Source organism: Xiphophorus maculatus, chromosome 5 (genome assembly GCF_002775205.1).
Source record: "Xiphophorus maculatus strain JP 163 A chromosome 5, X_maculatus-5.0-male, whole genome shotgun sequence".
NCBI lineage: Eukaryota > Metazoa > Chordata > Actinopteri > Cyprinodontiformes > Poeciliidae > Xiphophorus > Xiphophorus maculatus.
This window is the reverse complement of record NC_036447.1, coordinates 857,477-881,771: the sequence shown is the minus strand read 5'-3', so window position 1 is coordinate 881,771 and position 24,295 is coordinate 857,477. Positions and strand designations below refer to the sequence as shown.

At 39.3% G+C, this 24,295-nt stretch overlaps 1 protein-coding gene across 8 annotated transcripts; it reads left to right on the top strand.

Annotated features, from left to right (window-relative positions):
- The first annotated feature begins 1,904 nt into the window (after window positions 1-1,904).
- On the top strand, window positions 1,905-22,642 carry slamf7 (SLAM family member 7). 8 transcript variants are annotated; one of them, XR_002752794.1, is made up of 7 exons: window positions 1,905-2,078; window positions 11,215-11,511; window positions 15,636-15,920; window positions 16,003-16,113; window positions 17,605-17,697; window positions 18,765-18,832; window positions 20,620-20,644. XR_002752794.1 is itself a non-coding variant. In XM_023334255.1 (6 exons), exons 1-5 carry the CDS (start codon window positions 2,042-2,044, stop codon window positions 18,811-18,813), a joined length of 783 nt encoding a protein of 260 aa, XP_023190023.1. In that variant the 5' UTR covers window positions 1,907-2,041; the 3' UTR covers window positions 18,814-18,832; window positions 20,620-20,715. The 8 variants fall into 8 exon arrangements, 3 of the variants coding, with proteins under 3 accessions (XP_023190023.1, XP_023190021.1, XP_023190022.1); XR_002752795.1 differs by having other exon boundaries at window positions 18,768-18,832; window positions 20,620-20,638; XR_002752793.1 differs by having other exon boundaries at window positions 16,003-16,117; window positions 17,608-18,832; window positions 20,620-20,694.
- Window positions 22,643-24,295: the final 1,653 nt, after the last annotated feature.

Here is a 24,295-nt window from a genome sequence, read left to right as displayed (position 1 = left end):
GACACGCAGTGAGCTGCTCAGATCCTCTCAACGATTCCTGATTTCTTTACTCGCTCCGACTTCCTGAACGGTTAGAGGAGAATCCACCAATCAGAAATCAGAACATGACATTTCTAATTAAAGGAGAACCAGTGGCAGGAAGCTCAGTTTAAAATGTGGGTCATGTTTCAAACGGAGGTCCTGGTCCAAACGGTCGTCTGGTAAAGTGATGCTTTTAAAGATGCAAGAAAAAATTATTTCTTTTTCTTCATAAACAGATATGTGACGGTTGGCTTCATTCTGGATGGAAGCAGGAAGTTAGAAAGAAACAAACTTTAAACATGGAGATGATGTAAACATCCTGGAGGAGAAACGAGTGAAGATGTTTCCATAAAGGCTGAAAGGTGATTGGTTGAGAGAAAACTGCAAACGATGCAAACAAACACAGAAGATGAAATCAGAGTTTACATTATGTTCTAAATTATTATACAGCTGATATTTTCTCAGGCTTTCCTAAATGATAATAGTTTCAGGTCATGAAGTATTACAGTATAAATCAGATTTTACTGAACAAAGATCCCCATGACAACAGGATGTTGTTCAAAAAAAAAATACTCAAAATGCAAAATGTTCCAAATTATTATGCACATCAGATTTTCTAAACATTTTATGGATTATAAAGAACTGCAAGAACTGTCTCCTTCCTGCCTCCTTCTTGTCTCCTTCCTGTCTCCTTCCTGTCTCCTTCCTGTCTCCTTCCTGCCTCCTTCCTGTCTCCTTCCTGTCTCCTTCCTGTCTCCTTCCTGTCTCCTTCCTGCCTCCTTCTTGTCTCCTTCAGGCTCCTTGACTCTCAGCCGAACTCTGAGTTTCACTCGGGTCACTGACTCGTGTTCATGTGATGAATTATCTCCACTCTGAGCTTTTCTCTGGAGCTGAACCCGTTATGCTGCAGAGGAAACCGGCTGCTTCATCACAGAGTTTGAACAACCAGGAATTAAGTTGATCAGTTATTGATTAGCGATGGATGGAGAGCCAGATGATTTCCTCCTCTGCAGAAACACACAGGCTGCCTTCTTCTTCTTCTTCTTGATTTGAATCAGTTTGGAATATTATAACTCATAGCTGTCATGTAACTTGTTGCTTCATTGGTTGAGTTTTTGTTTTATTTTTATTCATAACTTTAATTCAGACCAATATTTGTCTTTACTTCCTGTTTCATTACAAAGTGTTATTTTTCAGAAATGTTCCCGCTTTTATTTATCAGATGGTTTTTATTTCATGTGATTCCTCAGGGGTTTTCTGTGCTTTGCGTGCTCTGGTTACTATGGATACGGGTCACGTGGTACCTGGTACCACAGTCCTGTTCCCGTCACGCATTGATCACTGAAACTCAGCACATGATTCCGGCTGAATTTTATTTTTGGAACATTGTACATTTTTGTAGAAGAACAGAAACGATATAGAAACTATTAAACAATTATTAGTTATTCTACTTGTACTATCTATCTATCTATCTATCTATCTATCTATCTATCTATCTATCTATCTATCTATCTATCTATCTATCTATCTATCTATCTATCTATCTATCTATCTATCTATCTATCTATCTATCTATCTATCTATAAGTGAAGAACTAAAAAAGTTTGAATTTTGTGCAAATCGAGGAACATTTTAAGCCAAAGATATTTTCAACTCGTCCGTTGGTTTTACTTCCTGTAATGATTAATATGCCGGTGAATCTGCATCTTATTTTCATTGGCATAATTCATAACAACATATAAAAAACCTCCCAAACTCCTGACTTCCCTTTCCCTGACAAATAAAATAATTTGCTGAAGTTTATTTAATGGTTTCATGTTGATGGAGGATCGTTGCTGTCCGTCCAAACAGTTTAACCTGAGTCAGTGATTGGCTGAGAGCAAAGCCTCCCTCCGCTGCAGGAAGAGCCTGAAAGTCAACGATCCGGGAGGAAAGGCTGATAGTTTGATCGTCTCTCCTGATGCAGGAAACTTTTCTGCTGTTCATAAATAAATAATTGTTGTCTGGATGTAGCTATGAGATGGAGACCCAGATCACCTTTATTTGCTTATTTCTAGGTAAGTTGCGCAACTTTCCTCTTTTTGGTCGGAGCTGTTTGAATGCGACGAGCTGCGCATTAAAATAAAAGCTAAAGAGGTTTTACTGCGATAATCTAGACATATTAGATGAATTATGTGTTTATGGCGCCGCTGGTTTACAGCATCATTTGTCTCTCAGTTCATATTTTTATGTGAATTTCAGAATTTAAAGCCTTGAAGTTTCTGTGTGAAAATATACAGTTGTGGATTTTACTAGGAAGCATTTTTAAATTAAAACTTCATTTTTAATCAAAAGGTTGAAGACACTGAATTGATTTTTCTCTTTTTTGTATTTTTCTTTTCTAGTTTTGTTCAGGTGAGGGGTGTGGCTTTATTTTATTTTTTTTCAAGCTTTATTCCATAAAATAAAAACTTTAATATAAGGTGGATGGAAAATCCCAATTATAAAAACACTGAACTTGCCACCAATTATCAGTTATATTAGCTACACTGAAAGTGATCAGTTCATTTTGACTGTTGGTTTTGAACGACTGTGATAAGAAACCCTGGAGACCAGAACAGCTTCATTTCATTTGTGGAGCTTAAAATGAGAGTCAGACAGGCGACCGGACCGGGACGTTTTAGCAGCAACGTGTTGATTTTAACAAATTTAGAATCTATCAGTGTGAAGGTTTCCAATAAAAAAGAAGAAAAACACAAACCTACTTATAGATCTAGCGATTAGATCTTGCCAATAACGGTAGAGGTTTGCCCTGTAATGGTTGGGTTGCCGGTTTGATTGGTCCCCATCCGTCCTGTTGTTTCCTCGTGTTGGTCAGACGGACCAGGTGAGAAATGGTAGCCTTGCTTCAGTCAGGGTGGCTCAGGGCTACTATCCATAGCTTTTCATCATCAGTGTGTGATTGTGACTGAGTTCATGTAAAGTGTCTTTGAGAACCTTGGAGTGTTAAAGTGTTATAAAAGTGTGACGTCATTAGCGATGGATCAGACAGAAGGAACAAGTTCTCAGGTAGAAGCTGCTGAAAGGAGTTTCCTCTCAGAGATCAGGTAAGGAGCTTAGAGAAGATCTGCTGGATCTCTGGACCCAAAAGATTTAAAAGTGCAGCAAACTCATGGTGTATGAGCGCCGCACTGGGTTAACTCGGGGAAACTCATCTGGCCGACGCGTGCTTCAATTAACTCCAGGCCACTTCTTCGATTTATTCCATTTTGATTGTAATAGTTGAAACTTTACAAGGACACAGACTGACCAGGCCTAATGCACAAATGCCAACAATCAACGGGACAACAAACTCAACATGCACACAAAGCCAGAGCACCATTAACATTCATACTGGTGACAGTCAGACCCACATCCACACACAAACCACCCAGGAGTCAAAGCCACATCAATAATTACTTATTTTCTCTCAGTGCTGGACGTTTGGACGTTTTCAGGTGTTCCTGTCTGAGGAAAGACCCCAGAACGACCAGAACAAGTTACACATTCCATCCCTTCCAGCCTGACGATGTTCTGACACAGGAAGTGATGTCGATCTCTCTCCATCCATTTCCAATGGAACTTCAGTGATAAATCGACAACAACTTTTTCTCCTCCAGCCAACAGACCAATGAGATTTTTGCATGTATAATTTTGAGTTCAGACACAGAGACACAAGCTAGCAACGCGGCACAAGAAGCTGATAAACGATCAGCTTCAGTCACTGCTGCGTCCCGTGTGTTGGCTTCACCCTGAGAGGTGGAAATCTTTCGCTGGTCCGTTGCTCTCCGTGTGCCTGTTGGTTCTGACCGTACGGATCCTGCTGAGGACGGAGCAGAACGGTTCTGTTTGGATTTAAACCACTGAATGAATTCAGTGGTTTGATGACAGAGGAGCAAAATTCCTGACTCAGATGTGTTGTAGTCAGCTGAATGCTGGGAGTTGTAGTCAGCTGAATGCTGGGAGTTGTAGGCCACGCCTCTTTGCTTCCATCATCCCAGCTGCAGCGTCTGGAAGCTCACAGCAGGAAGTCGGAGGTTCTGATCCTTTTCCTGTTTCCTGTCAGACATCTCTGGTTGTTTTTCACTTATCTGACAATGTTTCTCTGAAACATGGAAATGTCCAAACATGTATGTATGGTGGTTAACAAAATGTACATTTTAATCAAATGAGAACCCAGGATCACTGAAACTGGAGGGAAACTTTTCTTTACCATCCATCCATCTTCTTCCGCTTATCCGAGGTCGGGTCGCGGGGGTAGCAGCTTCAGAAGGGAGGCCCAGACTTCCCTCCCCAGCCACTTCTTCTAGCTCTTCCGGGGGAATCCCGAGGCGTTCCCAGGCCAGCCGAGAGACATAGTCCCTCCAGCGTGTCCTGGGTCTTCCCCGGGGCCTCCTCCCGGTGGGACGTGCCCGGAACACCTCACCAGGGAGGCGTCCAGGAGGCATCCTGACCAGATGCCCAAGCCACCTCAACTGGCTCCTCTTGATGTGAAGGAGCAGCGGCTCTACTCTGAGTCCCTCCCTGATGACTGAGCTTCTCACCCTATCTCTAAGGGAGAGCCCAGCCACCCTACGGAGAAAACCCATTTCGGCCGCTTGTATCCGCGATCTCGTTCTTTCGGTCATGACCCAAAGCTCATGACCATAGATGAGGGTGGGAACGTAGATCGACCGGTAAATCGAGAGCTTCGCTTTTTGGCTCAGCTCTCTCTTCACCACGACGGACCGGTACAACGCCGCTTGACGGCAGACGCTGCGCCAATCCGCCTGTCGATCTCCCGCTCCCTTCTTCCCCCATTCGTGAACAAGATCCCGAGATACTTGAACTCCTCCACTTGGGGCAGGACACCCCCCCCGACCTGGAGAAGGCACTCTACCCTTTTCCGGCTCAAGACCATGGCCTTGGATTTGGAGGCACTGATCCCCATCCCGGCCGCTTCACACTCGGCTGCGAACCGCTCCAGCGAGAGCTGCAGATCACGATCTGATGAAGCCAAAAGGACCACATCGTCTGCGAAAAGCAGAGACGAGATCCTAAGTCCACCAAATCGGATCCCCTCAACACCTTGGCTGCGCCTAGAAATTCTGTCCATGAAAGTGATGAACAGAATCGGTGACAAAGGGCAGCCCTGGCGGAGTCCAACTCTCACCGGAAACGAGCCCGACTTACTGCCGGCAATGCGGACCAGACTCTGACATCGGTCATACAGGGACCTGACAGCCCGTATCAAAGGGCCCGGTACCCCATACTCCCGGAGAACCCCCCACAGGGCTCCCCGAGGGACACGGTCGAACGCCTTCTCCAAGTCCACAAAACACATGTAGACTGGTTGGGCGAACTCCCAGAACCCTCCAGGACCCTGCTGAGGGTGTAGAGCTGGTCCAGTGTTCCACCACCAGAACCAGAACCACCCTGCTCTTCCTGAATCCGAGGTTCGACTATCCGATGGACCCTCCTCTCCAGGACCCCCGAATAGAGAAACTGAAACCAAACGTTTAGTTCGAAATGTCCGGCGTTTTTCCAATAAATCCTCTGGGAATTTTATCTCCAAATAGTTTTTCATTTAATCTGTTTATTGCTTGGTGCCAGTTTGTTTCTAATAAATAAAAATGACTGGATGTGATGATCAGGAACCAAACTGTGTTTTCAGTAAAATATCTCTGTTTACATGAACACAACCAGGTTTTGGACGGTAACGTCCTCTGACCAGTCAGCTGGTTTCTTCAAACTTTACAGACGTTACAGAACATTTTAGACCTTTGACATCGATTGGTTTGGATAAAATTGCTTTGCTTCATTTCCTCTCTGAGGACGTCATTAAGTCCACAGAACAATATTTTATTGATGAGCGTTCAGATCCATTAACAGACCAACCGTCTGATTTAACTGACCAGTTGCTGAATGGAAAAACACCAGTATGCTCTCTGTTTTCACTTAAAGCTCTGAACAGAGACGTACTGCAGCAGAAATCCAGTCCACTCCCTACTGAATGAGTTCATGTCAAGATGAGATCAGATTCAGCTTCAAGCCCAGACAAGTTTTCAGGAAACTCCCTTTTCAGGATGAGGCAGTTAGAAGTGAAAACACAAACAAGTCGAGCATGGAGGTGGTTTAATGAAGGAAGGCAAAGAAAAATGTACTAAAATTAACGATGTTTCAGTTATTATTGCTATCAAAGGTAAATCTGAACAAGTGGTTTTTAGTCTTACAGTAACTCAGTGTTTCACCTGTTTTGAAGTTTTCTGTGAATTTGTCCCAGATTAGTGGAGCATAAAACTGAATTCTGCTTCTCTGTTTGGTTCTGGGTTAACTTCCATTCAAAGCTAGTAGGAGTTTTTATAATGACGTACCGGCAGTCAGGCGCTCTGCTCCGGTAAACCGAACCTTCAGCGCCCGGCCAGCTGCAGCGCCCGGCCAGCTGCAGCGCCCGGCCAGCTGCAGCGCCCGGCCTGCTGCGGCGCCCGGCCAGCTGCAGCGGCAGCAAACGTCCCAAAATGTCAGAGCAGGTGATGTTTTGGTGAACCGAGCAGATATTTCAGACTTACACACTTACATTTTGTTATGTTGTTCAAAATTACGTTGCGTTATTTAAAGTGTAATTTAACAAAATAATTTGCCGCTCTTCACCGCCATTGTTGCTCTGCCTCAACGCCTGGTTGGGACCCGCAATGAATTATGGGATATGGTGGGTCGTGAAGGACACACCGGACCCATCCTTCAAATCTGGGGAAAAGAAGGACCGTTTGGAGGAATCTTCAAATTCGGACAGGTCTTGTCGCCACGCTATGATGTAATCGGCCTGCGAAGGATTCAGACCCTGAATTCGGACACAGCTACTGTTTTGCCTTCTGTTGGTTTTGGTTGCTAGGTAACGAACAGCTGTGGTCGTTTTCTCCTCAATGAAAACTGAACAGAAATGTTGAGTTAAAGACATCCGGTTGAAGAAGCTTTCACTCCGTAGCAACTGTTTCATCAAACATTAGCAAAACTGAAACGGTTCTGTTTAAGTCAGAACCTCATCAGTCAACAGGGCGTGGTCGATGACATCACAAGGTCAAATATTACATAAATGTCTCTGATGATCCGATCCTGAACGCAGAGGGACTGAGGGCTGGAAAAATAACCAACAACAATTTATATTATGACAATATCTATAGATAATATGTCTGACTGAATATTCAGTAATTTCTCTGAACTCTGACCCAGAACCGCACAGCATTCTGGGGGATGTAGGCAGAGGAAAGGCTTTAGTTCTCAACCTCTCACAGCTAGCTAAGCAAGGTTGGTGGCATCAACTAGCTCGCTCTTTGGTTGCCTAGCAACTAACTCGCTCTTTGGTTACCTAGCAACAACCTGTTGAGTAACTTGTGCAACAGTTTCATGTTTTTCCATTGTGTCTCATAACTGCTTAAAATATAAAACAGAAACATGGAGAGAAAACTGGATGAAACAGGAACAGTCACAGCACCATTTTGCCAGATATTTAAAATAAAAACTAATCAATAATCATCTATCGACTGATATATTGTGATATGTTTTTCATCCAGCTCCAGAGGAACTGGGTCCTGGTTAGTAACTCTGCTGGAGTTCAGCCAATGAAGCACAAGGTCACACTTATTATGTCTGGAAATACAGAATGAAGAAATATGAATAACTGTTATTAAGACCATGAGGCAACACCAGTAGGTTTGGAAACCAGACAGAAAAATAGTTTAAGTCATGAAAATGGTGAGACAGTCACAACTGTCTGGGAGTTTAGTTTTGCTCAGCAGATGAGAAAAAACTTTCAAACATCCTGACTGAGCAAAAAGACTCAGAACTGAAGAAGTTTGAATTCTTCTTCTTATTCCAGAATAAATAATCTTCCAGCAGATCAGAAAGTTTTCTGTGATTTTTGATGAGTCCATATGGATCAGAAACACTTTGAGCCTGATGGATTATAAAACTGTTACTGAACCACCAAGCAGAGTAACTGCAGCCTGAACATCTGACTGAAGGCTGGAACGTTGTGGACGCTGATAATCTGTAGGATCTGCTGGGATTTTAATCTGCTGTTAATCAAAACATATTTCCTATGAAGTATCAGTAAATTACAGGCGTGATGTAACTTATTTCTAATAAAGTTTTTCCACAGAAGTTCAGGTTTTACTGATCATCTTCTAGAAAAAACTGCGACTCAAAGGCTGATGGAGAAATATGATTAAATATTCATGTTTCCTTCATAAATACTCAGGATGATCTGAGAATCGTCTGAAACTAAACGGATCGTTAGACTGGAGGCTGAACTTTATGCTTTATGTTTGTTTCTGGGACAAACGAGAAGATTTAGGATGTTTTTATGATGCTTTAGGAACCATAAAGTTTATTTTACTTCCCCTTAATAAATCTATCATGAGGATTTTATGAGATTCACTTGTTGAATCTGAAAGTTAACAAATATGTATATCATATATAACACTGCAAAAACCAGAAAATACCTGGAAGTAATTTATAAATACATTCTTGTTTTCTTCCTGCTGTGAGACAAAGAAATATGTATAGTAGTAAAATAAAACATAACTTTAAACCATAAACAGTAACTGAAGTGGAATAAATATCAATTGGATTATAAAATTGTACATTTTATGTTTTAAACTGACCAACCAAAGGTCCAGTTCACATTGTCTGAAGTTTTCCCGTATCACCATACCACCACCACCTCACTGACCCATAACACCTGCACCCAGAAACATGTATACAGTTTTATTCTTCATAAAGTGTTGCTGAATATTTATCTTCCTCCACATGCTGATGTTCCTCTAAGCAAGGCATTAAACACAGAGTTCCTGCTAATCTGCATGTTTCTGACTGCAGCTGGGTGAATGAGGCTCCGTGTCAAAGTGTTTTCATCGTTTGGAATAACAGAAATATTGAGCTTCTATAAATATGTTTGGTTCATATTTTTGATTTATTGTCATTAAAATGCGTCAGAAACATCAAGCAGGATTTTCTGCTGATGTTTCATGGAAACATAACAGCAGCTGGTCGGTCCTGTGATGTTTGCAGGAGAGATTATAACAGAATATTGATCCTGGTGCCTCAATGAATGTTTAATTTCTAGCTGCATGTTGTAAGCAGTTTGTTGAGACCACAAAGCATGAAAAGGTTTGTGTTGATGCAGAAGGAAGATTCTGCACTCAAAAATTTTCAGAGTTTAATTTAAAGGAAAAGATGATTCTGTTTTAAATGCAGCTTCAGTTCAGGAAGTGGAATAAAAACATTTTCTGGTTTATAACTTTGTGTTGAACAAAAATAAATCAAACGCAGAAACAGGAAATCTGTGAATTTTGGAAAAGTAAAGATGTTTTTACAGAAATACATCCATCCTGACGTATAAAATATCTCCAAAGATAATATAACAGTGATCATATAAATACTCATGGGCTCTAAAGTATTCATACCCCTGGCAGATTTAATGACTGTCTCTCTCCAGTCCCAGGCTGAGACTCTGACAGTATTAAGTTAATTATTTTGCAGGTTTTATATCACATTTCTACACAAACACAAGCAAAGCCCAGTTTAGCTTTACTCTGTATTTAAACTTCTTTATGACAATAAGTTCTGCTAATCAGGAACTGTCCTGTAGTTTCATCATCTGTGATCATTTTCTGGTCATCTATTGATCAGGTGTCATTATGACCCATTTGGACCAACAGACTCCAACACCTGGTCTGTGCAGAGCAGAATCCAACTGTTCAGGAACTTCATGCTCAGTCTTCACCGTCTCAGTTTCTCAGTTTGTAACCAGCTTCCTCCTACAGATCCTGATGTGCTACGTTAGCTTAGCATACATAACTGGAAATGAATTCACCATCCTGGTTTCTGTAACTTGCAGCTCGTTCTCTGTCAGCGGTCTGGTTTTATGGTGAACATTTTCCTCTTTCTGTTTGATCTGCTTCCCATCATGGCTGAATACGAACATAAATAACATGTTGCCATAGCAACATGGTCAGACGCTGTTTATTTAGGCTGATCTGCTGACATCCATCCATGCAGTGAGTGAAGCTGACCCAACGGACAGATCAGTGACTGTTTGCTTTGAGAAGAAAATGGAATATTGATAACAAAATATTATTTTATACTGCGCTGTCTGAGCCCTGAGATTCAATTTTCCAGCAGCCAGACAACAACGCTCCAATAAAAACTTCTTTCTTTTTTACTTGTTTATTGAAGAGTGACCTCTGACCCCTGCCATCATACAAGGCTGAGTATTAGCCAACAAACATAGCAAATTAGCCATTCTTGCTGCTAGCTAAAAATAAAAACATTTTCATAAATGACTCCAGCGTATATTTACACCAGTTACATTAAACAAAGAGACAATTGTTGTTTTCACAATTAACCAATATTTACGAACAAATCTCGTCTGAAACACAACATATTAGGATAATAATCAGCTTAAATCATGAACTGTTCGGTGACGCGTTCCACCATCTTGGATCTATTTTCTCTTTTAGCGCCACCAAAACATAACAAAATATCCACCAGGGGGCGTTCTAGTGCGGTTTTCAACCTTGCTGGTCCCGCTTAACTTACAAAAGGCAGCACATTTACATTTTATAAGGACTGCATTAAAAACATAGTTACAATATAAGGTAAAACTCTAAATGAGTGTCAAACTACTGAAAATCTGGGATTTGAAATACGTTTCTGTAAATTATTTTTCTGCTACCAATTGTTACATAGAGGCAGATTTTATCTGCTGCTAATTGTTGTAAGAGTTGTTCACCTTGATTTAGTTTAAATTTCATAGGAAAGTTTGTGGCATCAGATTGGCTCCAAGATAAAACCCAAACCTCCAAACATCTTCCCTCGATCCGTCAGACTTCCTGAGAAATGAAACCAGCAGGTCCAGAACTGGACTGGATTCTGCAGAGTCCACAGATTATCAGGTTCAATAAATATCATCATGAATATTAAACATGAACACAAATCAGATGGTTTCCTTCCTGTTGTCCAAACACAATATATGTTTTCTAAACTTTATGTCATTTTTATCAAAATCAGTCAAAATGTTCAAACCTGAATCTGTCATGACTTTTATCTTTTAGACAAGAACATTTAATGATGTTTCATCTTTAATAAAGACATTCAGGTCAATATTTTCAATCTGACTTTCTGTGTTTTTTCCAGTGATTCTGGGATTTTCTGCTGGTCAGGAAGTGAAGGAGAATCTGACAGGAATCGTTGGAGGAACCATCACTCTACCTGGTGCTGTCACTGAGAAAGGATTTCTTTTATATGAAAGAACAATCATTGTTTCAGTGTTTAATGGTGAATTTGATATTTATGTGAACATTTACAAGAACAAACTTCAGTGGAACCGAAGCTCTGGACTCTTTACGATCTCAAACCTGCAGAAGAACGACTCAGGAATCTATACAGTTCAAAAAGGCGAATTTTCTTCTTCATATAAGCTTCAAGTTTATGGTAAGTATTTTTCTTTAGGTATTTCTCAGTCTGTCCAGGTGGAATAAACAAAGTCTGAGCTCCATGTTAATAATAATCTCCATAATTTGCAATCATAATTAAATCAGTAATAAATATTTTCCTTTTACTTTACAGTAAAAGTTTTAACTCTCCCCAGCAACAAATTATTATTTTTTAAATTAAAATTTCATATGCAATTTTGTAATTAAATCTATATTAGACCAGTAAAGCTGAGGAGTTTGAGGAATTGCTGTAAAGTCAACGACACGATTCAGCAGATTATCTGCTATTGCTGCGTTCAGGAGGAGCGAATGCAGCGAGTCGACGACTCCACACAGTTTGTTGGGTTTCCTTAAATGTTTTAACATAATTTGAATAATTAATTGAACAAACTGCACCGTTTAATAACTAGGATCAATAGGAATGTATGTGTGAGTGAAATAAAATGATTTCTTTTTTGTAAAGAGCTTTGAGAAAACGTTTGATGTGAATTTAATTTTTTTATAATTTTAAAAATAATTTAGAATGAACTATGGAAACTTTAGTTAGTTAAATATGAAATACATGTCTGAGTTATATTCCTAAACATGATTTTCTGATTATTGGTAATAATTCCTGAGACTTTTAACAGGTTTTAACATTTTGTTGTATTAATTACAGAAACAATAATGTATTTCACAGTTCAATCCCAGTGTTGAAACTCAACCATCTGAACCAGTTTAAATGAATAAATGTAAACATTATACATTCTGTCAAAGAAAAACAGTTTCAAGGTCACATTCAGGAGTGTGTGAAGGTTCAGAGCGTTTCCTCCTGACAAAAGCTGCTCTCAGTGGGGAATGATGTTCAGGAAGGAAGGAGGTAGTTTGGATTCAGTGCAGCAGGAGATCCTCCAGGTTATGGAGGGAGGATTCCCAGAGATCCACTGGGGATCAGAAGGAAGATTTCTTGCTCTATGCTTTTAGTAACCGAAGCCACTGGGCAGCATGTGTTATATTTTTATATTTCTCTTCTCTCATTGGTCCCATCAGTCCTGAATCAGCAAGTTTAGTAAATTCTGGGAGGAATGCAGCTGATGCAGAGATGTTTCATATGGCCTTCAGAGTGAGAGGAGGATAAAAAGCACCATGTTTGTGGCTGATGAGGAGAAATTAATGTTGTGACCAATAATGAGTGTCAAGACTAGATGTGATGGAGGCTCCTAACAGGATGCTTCAGATGGTTGTTAGCTGCACAAATGAAGCTCTGCATGTTTTCATTTCCTCCAGACAGACGGTCAGTTTTCATGGAGGAGAGGAAGAAGGCAGCGATGATAGAGCCAATCACACACCAGCTACCATTATGATAGAGCCAATCACACACCAGCTACCATTATGATAGAGCCAATCACACACCAGCTACCATTATGATAGAGCCAATCACACACCAGCTACCATTATGATAGAGCCAATCACACACCAGCTGCCGTTATGGGTCTTAATCCTGAAGTCCATTCATAGCTGTGAATAGTTATAACTGCATGAATTATGCATAAAGTCGATGTTGTAAATATGAACTACTTTCCAGTTGGTTAAATAATAATTCAATGATTAAATGATTATAATAATTACTTCAATTCAAGTGTAAATTAACCTTATTGATTGAGTTGCAAAGTGAACAACACAATAAAACATTACAGCAGCTCATTGGATGGATGAAGAGCAGAATTTGAAAAATAACTGAAAATATATTTTAGTAACTTTCTATTCCTGAAGTCTTGAAGTCGATGAATGTCAGAAAAAGTGAACCTGTTGATCTGCATCCAACTGAAAGGAGCCGAGGACACAGACAAGAAACAGAAACTGTTTTTGTCATGTTCCGTGTTTTTCTGTGTGTTTATTTTGAGTGTCTCTGAGTCTCCATGTTGTCCTGTCTCCCTGTGATTACTCCCAGGTGTTTCTCGTTCCCTAATTACCTCCTGTGTATTTAGTCTCACCTGTGTCTCTGTGTTTTGTTGGGTCCTCGTCGCTTGTTACGTCATTCTGTCTGCTTGTTCATTGGCCACAAGTTTATTCTGTTTGCTACCGGTGTGAGCCCTGGCTTCTGCTCAGCCGTGCCGCCAGAACTTTTGTTGACTGTTGGAGCATGATTTATTATTAAAAATACCATCTTTCACTTCAACCTGGGTCTACAGCGTTTGCCTCACCACCTTCATCACCGCAACTCATGACAGATTTTATGTTTCAGGAAACTGAATGTGAAAATAACAACATTAAAACAAACATGATTTCTGTTCCCTGTAACTTTTGGATCCACAGGATGGAAGATGTTTCTGTTTCTGTGGTTCATTAACCTGTAAGGACCAACATGGAGGACAGTTTTCACTGAGTCCATAAGATGTTAGATTTAAATCTTTGCTCTCAGTCAGCTGATAATTACAGAATCTGCAGAGTTCTGTCAGGAAAAGGAGAAACGCTTCATGTTGTGACTTTAGCCAGCGGCACAACAAAGCTAACAGCATCATTAGCTGTTAGCTTTGATGCTAACATCATTCACTGGAAACCTCCCATGAACATAAAGTTATCTCAACATCTCCACCTTTTGGAAGAAACCATCATGAAGAATCAGCTAAATGAACCATCTCACACATTAAGCCTAAAGAGCAGCACATCTACAGCTGTTTGAACTGTAAACACAGTTAATAGGTAAATATGAAACTTTAACAGGGTGAGTTTCCACGTCACCATCGTTGCTTTTTCAGTAAATTCCTTCTGTCACTGAGGTAGATTACTGTCAGTCCTGATCAGATTGTTCTTCCTTTATGACAGAGATGTTCTTCAGTCTCTAAACCTGAGAAGCAGCTTCGTTTCATGTCTCACTGCAACACAGCAGGTTTACCACACTCACAGGGTCAAAGGTCAGATGAAGGTTGGTGAGAAATAGCAGGTTAAATCTCACAACATCTTTATGTTCATAAGGTTCATAACCTCTGAAGGATTTTCTGGATTAAACCAAGTTTGCCTCCATCCAGTGTGTGAAGAATCTATATGATCCATGAACTGATAACATGAACTGGCTTTAAACCGAGGATCCACCCGTCTGTTCTCCACTCAGACATTATTCATTTCACCCTGTGACCTCTGACCCCTTACTGGATCAGTATTTGGTGCTCTGGATGTTTCTGGAGCAAACTGCATGCATAGTGGCAAAGTAATAATGTTTCTTGGGGTTATAGACACACAGACGTCCTAGTTAAAGTCTGTGTTTGTGTAGCTGCCCGTCACTTAGAGTGGACCTCTGTTCACCACTGATGTACCAGGAGTAACAGAACTGAACCACAGAGCAATGATGCTGGTCTGGTCTGAAGGATCTGCAATGTTACAAATAGAAAAGAAGTTTTGCTTCCTGCCATCTATATGAATCATACTTTGCTCTTACCAGAACATGTCTGATGATCAAATCTATCCTTAATAAAATTATTCTTTTTGATTGCTTTGAATTTCTTTCATAGGATAACACAGCTTATCACCATGCAGCAATATCTTAAAAATCTTCTCCCAGCAAATGTTTTCACCATAAAACAAATGTAAATGAACAGAAACTATTTTTATGTTGGATAAAGATAAATACATTAAAACCAATTATTATTTTTCATTTTAGCCAGAGGGTGAAAATTATCCTCTATGCTGAACAACATTGCAGAAGCACAAACCTGACAGTTTGTCTTTGGTGCACTGAGCTGTATGAGGGTACAGAGCATCATAGGTTTGGTATGGATATAAATAACTATTAATAACTGTAATACACTGGTAGTAGCATCATTATCAATTCAAATCAAAAATGACCAAATAGCTGCTCCACCTGATTGTCAGGAATTATTAGCCAGTGGAAGAGAAAAGGAGACATTATTCTAAAAAAGTAATGTTCAGAACCATTTGCTGAATTAGAAATCAATAATATTTAGGATATTTGCGTTAATTAGCCATCAGAGTTATGGGTTGAATGGAGCGATGCGCTACAAAGATGGACCTTTAAAACATTCATGGACTCACAAGCTGTGATCCTGTGAGGCCAGAAGATCAAAACTCATGTTGTTCAGAATCTCTCTAGTGATTTTCACTAACTGCTGGTTTGATTCTCTGCAGATCCAGCACCGACTCCTGCAGTAACACCAGTTACTGTGACCTCTGACCCCTGCCTGTTGATCTGCTCTGTGGACAAACCAGCGACTCTGCTGTGGATCAGAGACAAAGAAATACAGAACCAGAGCCGCTCTGCTCTGTCTTTACCTGTTACTGTCCATAAGGAGGATAGAAACTCATCATATAGATGTGTAGCAGCCAATCCTGCAGAGAACAAGACTGTTGATGTTAATGTGACCACTTCCTGTTGGCTCAGCAAAACAGAAGATTCTGATTCCAAAAGAAATTGTAAGGTTTATCAACGATTATTAAAAATTCTCTTATTTTCTGCTTTATTTTGATGTTTCTTGTCTTTTGTTCTGTCTGACAGATTGGATTGCAGGTGGTCTCTGCATTGGGTTTATTGTATTGATTGGTTTTGGATTCCTGCTGATCCAGAAGAAGTTTCTGGGCCAAAAATCATCAGGCAGTCAAACACAAGGCAGGTATTTGATCATTTACTCTCTGAGATTCATTTATTAATATAGAGTTTATAGATATAGGAATTTGTTTGTGAAATATTCTGTAGAATAAATCTTTGCTGCTTCTTCAGACAGACTGTTTGACATTAGCATGTAAAACACATAAATCTGAAGTATTCATAATGTCTTTATTGTGGTTGGTAAAATATTAAACTAAAATATTTTCCTTCACCTGAACAAGCTGAACATCAGACTGACGATCCTGAATCTTTTGGTTCTGATGTTCTGACGGTCTAAAACGGCGCCGTACCTTTAAATCTGCAGCCTGTTTTCCTCATGATGCTCAGTCTGAACCAACTCAGATCACAGATTTATATCAGGTTTGGTTCTGGTGGCTGAAGTTCATCTTACAGTCGTTTCTCTCTGAGTTTCCTCTGATTAATGTTTCCCATATTCAGTCATCAGGACTGAATGCAGCAGGAATCATTAGATACTGAATGATTCACCTGTAAATCCCCTCTGGTGGTTTAAGGAACCTGATCCTCTTCAGTCAGCTGCTGTTTCACCAGTGAACAGATTATCCTGTTACCTCCAGGTAACAACCTGATCTGTAACGAGACCGGAGGGACATTAAAATATAAACACAGTCTGAAGAAAACAGTTTTAATATCCAGAAAAATCTGGTTTAAAGCTAAACATCTTTTTACATAAATATTCATCCCAGAATTGGGCAGAAAGATTCATTTCAAGCTGATTTTGGGTTAAATGAGGCAGAATACAGGTTAGCTTTAGCTTGTTCTCACGCTGTGATTGGTTGTTGGTTTCCATGACTGCGGCTCCTGATGAAACCTTTGGTCCAATCAGGTGATGGTCAGTGCAGTGGGACGTGGGACAGAATGAACTGGTGCAGAAACAGAACCAGTTAAGGACTGGAACCAGTTTGATTCAAAGAAAAAATCAGGATATAATTTACAGCATTTCAGCAGCTTGTTGTCATGTAGCAGTTAGCTGTTAGCATTTAGCTGTTAGCATTTAGCATTTTGCCGTTCAGGATGGATCCTCCTGCATGTTTAACCATTTGGTCTGAATCAGTTTTACAGGAAGCCAGCAGCCTGATGGCAGCTGCTTTATTCAAAGAGTTTATTGTTTCAAATTGTTGTAACTTTACATTTATGTTTCTTTAAATAATGATTTAGTTTATTCTTTTACTGAAACATTTGTTTTCCAGATTCCAGTAGCTCATAATAATTTGTTTTGGTCTCTCGCTCCTGCTGCATACTTCAGATGGATTCCTGCTCCAACTTGTTGCTTTCAGAGGCAGAAATTACATGTTGAAGTTCAAACCCACATGAAATCTGATGTGTTGAGGCATGAAAACTGAAAAACAAAATTCACCAACGTGCCAAAAGAACCACAATGGTTCTTTGTTTATTTCACACAGAAAAAATGCTGCAGTAACTAATTCTAACTAAAAATCATGTTTAATTTTTTCTTGTTTAAAATAAAATCAGAAGAAGAGAAAGCCGGAGCTGCTGGCGCCCAGGAAACAGAACAAAACCTTTAAAACTCAGGATTACCATTTGATTTGTTTGTTGGAAACTTTGGTAAAGTAAAACCGTTTATCTTTAAATTTAGCCTGATGACTAACATGGCTGCTTGGGGATTCAGGAAGCAGATATTATTTATTATTTATTATCCTCTGGAGCTTTAAACTGTTTTCTTTGGTTTTTCTGGGAGGTAAAAGATTTTCTCCTTTTTAACATCTTCAGTTTTTAACTAACAAAGTTACTTTATTTACTCTTTTAACAACATGTTTTCTCAACCTGATTTTTCTGATTGAAAATAAACAAAACATTGAACTTTATAAATATGGTTAAGATTAAAAATGTTTGTTTCTGGCTTTTTGCTCAGTTTCAGTTAAAAATTCAAAGTTTGACTCATTTTCATCTTAACAGGCCAAACAGAGCAGATGGAGTTTCCAGATCTTTTAATGAAACTATTTAAAATCCAGTTATATTTAATCAAAGACGCTGCAGTTTAACATTTTCCTCATGTTTCCTCAGAATCATCATTAAAGTTCATTTTAGTTAAAGCAGGCCTCCAGTAACTGTAGCAAACTGGTGGTACTGGGAGCAGGACGGGCGGAGCTGTGGAGGAAATGGTTTTCCTGACTGAAAACAGGAAGGAAGCGACCAATCAGCTGCCTCAGATTCTCTGCTTCCTGTTTTTAATCTGGCAGGAAATGACAGAGAACATGATGATGGACATTTGTGATGTTTAAACTGGATTAACTGGATAAACTGGAGACCAGACTGCTGTATCATAACGAACCGTCTGGGTGAATCAATTAGATATAAAACCTGAATTAAATATTAAAACTTTCATGTTTCAGTAACAGATCATTCCTGGACCTGTTCAGAACCAGAAGTTATTTTACTTTCTGGATTGTTTTTGTCAGGTTCAGATTTTAATCTGTTCATCAGTGAAGATCCACCAGGCTGGCAGCTGAGTCCAGTTCAGATTAGAGTTCAGTCCAGTTTCTTTCTTCACCTGTTTTTGTTTCTCTAATCTGTTTCTGTCTCATCTCTGCTGCTTCTTCACTGGGAAATTATCTCAGTTTAGCTTCATTTGTTTGGTTGGTTTTTAACAACAAAATTCACTTTTATTTCAGCAGGTTCAGTAAGAGAAGAGGAAGTCCAGTATACGCCAATTCATTTTAAGGATAAAAGACAAAATCAGGTACGTGATCAGAAACCGGATTAGGGCAGAGTCATAGATCTAGAGTCATAGATCTAGAGTTATAGATCTAGAGTTATAGATCTAGAGTCAGAGATCTAGAGTTATAGATCTAGAGTCAGAGATCTAGAGTTATAGATCTAGAGTCAGAGATCTAGAGTTATAGATCTAGAGTCAGAGATCTAGAGTCAGAGATCTAGAGTCAGAGATCTAGAGTCAGAGATCTAGAGTTATAGATCTAGAGTCAACACACAGCTTCAGTTATTACAGCTGGATAAGGATGAACTCTGACCTGAGCCTCCAGAGCCACATAAAGACGGTTCCAAAGTCGGCCTTCTACCAGCTGCAGAACATTCCAGTTTTTTATATCTTTATAAAAGATTTTATTTAAAGTTTTGTAAAAAACTGTAAAACAGCTGAAACAGTGAGCTCCTTTAACCCAGACTCAGCCTGGGCTGATTTTAACAGGAACTTTGATTAATTCTGGTCTGGATTTTAACTTTTTGTTATTTCTCTTTATTCTGCCGCTGTGACGTTTCTTCCTGTTTGCTGCTTGTGGTTTGTTTTAATCATGGAAAGCCCAGATAAACCTGGTGGCGTTGGAAATCCCCTCCGCTGAAGGTGATTCTGTTCCCAGGATACGGCATCGTAAACTGAGCCTCTCGTTCCTCCCTAAAGGTTCAACATGTTTACCGATGGTGTCAGATATCACTGAGCAAATATCCTGTACCTGTTCTGTTCACAGGATGTTTGCTTTATTCAGGGCCTCATGAAGATAAAGTGTAAAATTTAAAGGTAAAAACAAGTTAAGTAGTCAGACTGTGCTAAATGTAGCTGCAGGGACCCGAGTCACGCTGCAGGCTGATGATATGTTTCAGCTCAGATGTTTTATAATATCCTGTAATTATAGTTCTTCTAAATTAGACACTCAACCCTGGATTATAGATTAGAAGATTAGAGCATTTCTAAATGAAAAGTAACAGCACTGAGTTCAGAGGGAAATCAGCCACATGTGAACAAACAGCAGCTGAAAATAGAAACCAGAGGAACATTTGATACAGTCCAGAGAAACTGAACCTGGTTCAACACAAAGGCAGAGACAGAACGGCTCCAGAGCTGCAGCCTGCAGGGATCATGTTTCTAACGGGCCGATAAGGAACCAGGTGGTGAGACCTGCTCACCTGGAGCCAAACAAAGACAGGAATAAAACCCATCTGCTGGGAACAGGAAGCAGCTGGAGCTGTAATATTCAAACACATCAGTAATAAACCAATAACTCATCAGTCGCTGCGTTTACATTAAAACGAGATCAGAACCTGCAGATTCTGGAGGCCGGAAATGAAAACAGCAGAACCTGCTGATGATCGGCTCGGTTTGTTTGAAGGTCCAAAGATCAAATCAGAGTTTCTGTCAGAAAAACTGAGCTCAGGTCCAACTGGAGACGACCGAGCAGAACTCAGAACAACGGAGCGATCGCTGATGATTTCAACTCCTGACAGAGAAAAAACAGGATAGAATGTTTCACTGGACTTCACTTTAACCTGGTTCTGATCCAAACAGCCTGGTTCTGATCCCAACAGCCTGGTTCTGTGGTTCTGACCCAAACAGCCTGGTTCTGTGGTTCTGATCCAAACAGCCTGGTTCTGTGGTTCTGACCCAAACAGCCTGGTTCTGTGGTTCTGATCCAAACAGCCTGGTTCTGTGGTTCTGACCCAAACAGCCTGGTTCTGTCGCAGCAGAACCAGCTTCCTGCTGTTTCTCTGACCCGTTTCCTGTTTTTCTTTCCGCAGGGAGAAAATATTCCAGAACCATCAGGAAGCAGCGACAACAATCTGACAACAGTTTATGCTAAACTGGAGCCTCCAACCACAGACCAGAACCTGCTAACAGCTAACAGCTAGCGGCTAACAGCTAGCGGCTAACATTTCAGCTGTTCCTTTCCTCCAAGCTGTAAAACAGCTCAGTTTAAATATATAAATATAATAAATCCCTGCAGATATTAAGCAGCTTATTATATTAATTTTTATTGTTGGCTGTACAGGACTCCATACATTTCCTGTTTCTTGTATTAAGTTTTATATTTGTGCCTTGAATTGTTTGTGAATATTAAGAATATTTTGTTACAAACATTGCAGCATTTCATTTTTTGTACTGTTTGCTAAAAGCAGCTTAGAATGTGGTAATAAATGACTCAATGACTGGCTTTGTTTCAGGACAGGAAGCTGTTTGTGGTGGGATGACCTCTGGGTTCAGGCTCAGCTGGACTCTGCTCAGGGATTACAGTTCTCTCTGCAGGTCAACACTTTAGGATGAAATATCTGCAGGTGATGGAGGCGGAGTCAAATATCTGACTCCACCTCCACAAATATTTGACTCACAAAACGCAGAAACTTCAGAATCAAAGCATTCAAGCATCAGTGGAAGCTAATCCTATAAATATGGAGTCAGTGTTGAAATATAGATGTAGATATGGATATAGATCTAGAATAAAAAGGTTTTTACTTCGAGGTTCCAGTGATCAGTAGGAAGAACCGGTCCAACGTTTTTATGTTCCTTTACTTTAAGCTGTTATGATGTGTGAATATTAATTTTAGTTGTTGAAGGTTTCAATCATCTAGATTTTCCTGGTTTTGTCTTCTTGTCAAATCCTGATATATTTTTATAGATCCTGTTATTTTTCTATACTTCCTTGTTGTTTTTATGATTTAATCGTTTCTCCACCTGTTGTGTTTCCCATCATTGTTCGCCTCTGTTCTTGTTCTTTGTTTGATCATATCAGTAGTTCATGTTTTCTCTGCTGAAGCCCATATTTATGTTTCCACGCCGCGCCCTGCAGCGTCGCTGGGATTATTCAGCACCAGCTGCAGGAAAACGTTTGATTCTGAGCTTCTGCTTAACTTTAGCTTCATAACGTTAGCTTCATAATGTTAGCTTCATAACGTTAGCTTCATAACTTTAGCTTCATAACATTAGCTTCATAACGTTAGCTTCATAACATTAGCTTCATAACGTTAGCTTCATAACGTTAGCTTCATAACGTTAGCTTCATAACGTTAGCTTCATAACTTTAGCTTCATAACATTAGCTTCATAACATTAGCTTCATAACGTTAGCTTCATAGCTTTAGCTTCATAACGTTAGCTTCAAAACGTTAGCTTCATAATGTTAGCTTCATAACATTAGCTTCATAACAATTAGCTTCACAATGTTAGCTTCATAACTTTAGCTTCATAACGTTAGCTTCAAAACGTTAGCTTCATAACGTTAGCTTCATAACGTTAGCTTCATAATTTTAGCTTCATAACATTAGCTTCATAACATTAGCTTCATAACGTTAGCTTCAAAACGTTAGCTTCATAACGTTAGCTTCAAAACGTTAGCTTCATAACGTTAGCTTCATAACGTTAGCTTCATAATTTTAGCTTCATAACATTAGCTTCATAACATTAGCTTCATAACGTTAGCTTCATAACATTAGCTTCATAACGTTAGCTTCATAACTCTAGCTTCATAACGTTAGCTTCATAATGTTAGCTTCATAACTCTAGCTTCATAACGTTAGCTTCATAACTCTAGCTTCATAACGTTAGCTTCATAATGTTAGCTTCATAACTCTAGCTTCATAACGTTAGCTTCATAATGTTAGCTTCATAACAGTATTACAGTAATAAAACCTGGAACCAGCAGAAATCCCTCTGAATGCTAATCCTGTAGCTTCAGCAGCTCTAAGCTAACATCATCCAGCTGGAAACCATAAATCTTTGTTTCTCTGGAGACAAAAATGAAGTTTAATAAACTTTGTAGTTTGCTAAATCTTTGCTCACAGAAAGTTCATATTTTATTTGTGTTTATTAATCTTCTTATAAAGTTCTCAGATGTTCACCAGAGAGAGAGACTTACTACCGACAGAAGAATCTAGAAGGTTTATTTATATTTTAACACCTTATAATATTTATATTTTAACACCTTATAATATTTATATCTTAACACCTTATAATATTTATATTTTAACACTTTATAATATTTTTATTTTAACACTTTATAATATTTATATTTTAACACCTAATAATATTTATATTTTAACATCTTATAATATTTATATTTTAACACTTTATAATATTTATATTTTAACACCTTATAATATTTATATTTTAACACTTTATAATATTTTTATTTTAACACTTTATAATATTTATATTTTAACACCTAATAATATTTATATTTTAACATCTTTTAATATTTATATTTTAACATCTTTATGTAGTGATAAATAAATAACATTCGTTTAGTGTCGACTCTTCAGTCTTTATTCTGAGACTGGACTTTTACATCTTCTTGTTTTCTCATCCCACATCAACAAAAAATGCAGATTTCTGATTATATTTTAGTTTTTTAAAATATAATATCAAATATGAAAACAAATCTGAAAAGTGTGGAGTGCATTTGGATTCAGCCTCCAGAGTTTGTAGAAGCTCCTTTAGCTCCGGGTCCATTTCTCCTGTTCTGTGATCAGTTTACAAACCTTTCCACAGATTCTGATTAAGGTCTGGACTTTGACTAGGCCATTCTAACCTGATCTAATCCATGATATCTCTGGCTGTATGTGAACTCCAGATTTCCTCTGAGGATGGTTTGTGGATGATTTCTTTTTGGTCTCAGAGTGTTCGATGTTGGAAGGCCTCTTTACCATCACCCTAATCTTTAGCTCTCATCTGAGGCTGAGATGATCAACGTCTGTCAGGTGAACTGGAACCAGTTATCAAGCTGGTAACTGGTTCCAGTTTGACGATCTGATGGTTCCTGTTCTGGACGTTCAGACGGACCTGCTGTCTGGTGAACAAAGAGATGTTTCACTTCATTTATTCAAACCTTCTGAATATATTTCTGTTATTTATCATAACAGCTTCATCTTATTGCGCATCCAGAGGAGAATCTGTTCTGTTGATCTCACTAAAGATGGAAGAAAATCAGCAGCAGATAAAAAAAAATCCCTCCAGGAAATTCCCACATTCCAGAGAAAGAGTTTCTGGGAAGAGCTTCTTGTTCCAGCTTGATGGATGTTTAGATCGGATCAACATCTGGGTTTCTGCCAACAGAACCACTGAGGCGAGAAGAACTGAGAGACCTGAACTCATTCTGAGCTTCGTTTTATCAAAACCAATCACATCATTATTAACTGATCAGAACCAGGAAGTGTTTCTCAGTCAGGATGTTTGGTTCCTCAGGATGAACGTGTCATCAGGCTCTGAAGGTCCAGGATGTTGATCAGGTGAATTCTGACCTGATCATATCGATCGTCAGCAGAATGTCTCAGCTATAATTACAGCTATGCTATAATTAGCATGAATCACTTCATGCCAGACTCTTCACCACCAACTGAAACGGACAGAAAGCAGCAGGATGAACCAACAGACTCGACTGAAGGGCGTTTCTGTTCGTTGGATCCTTCCTGCTGATACAGCTGCT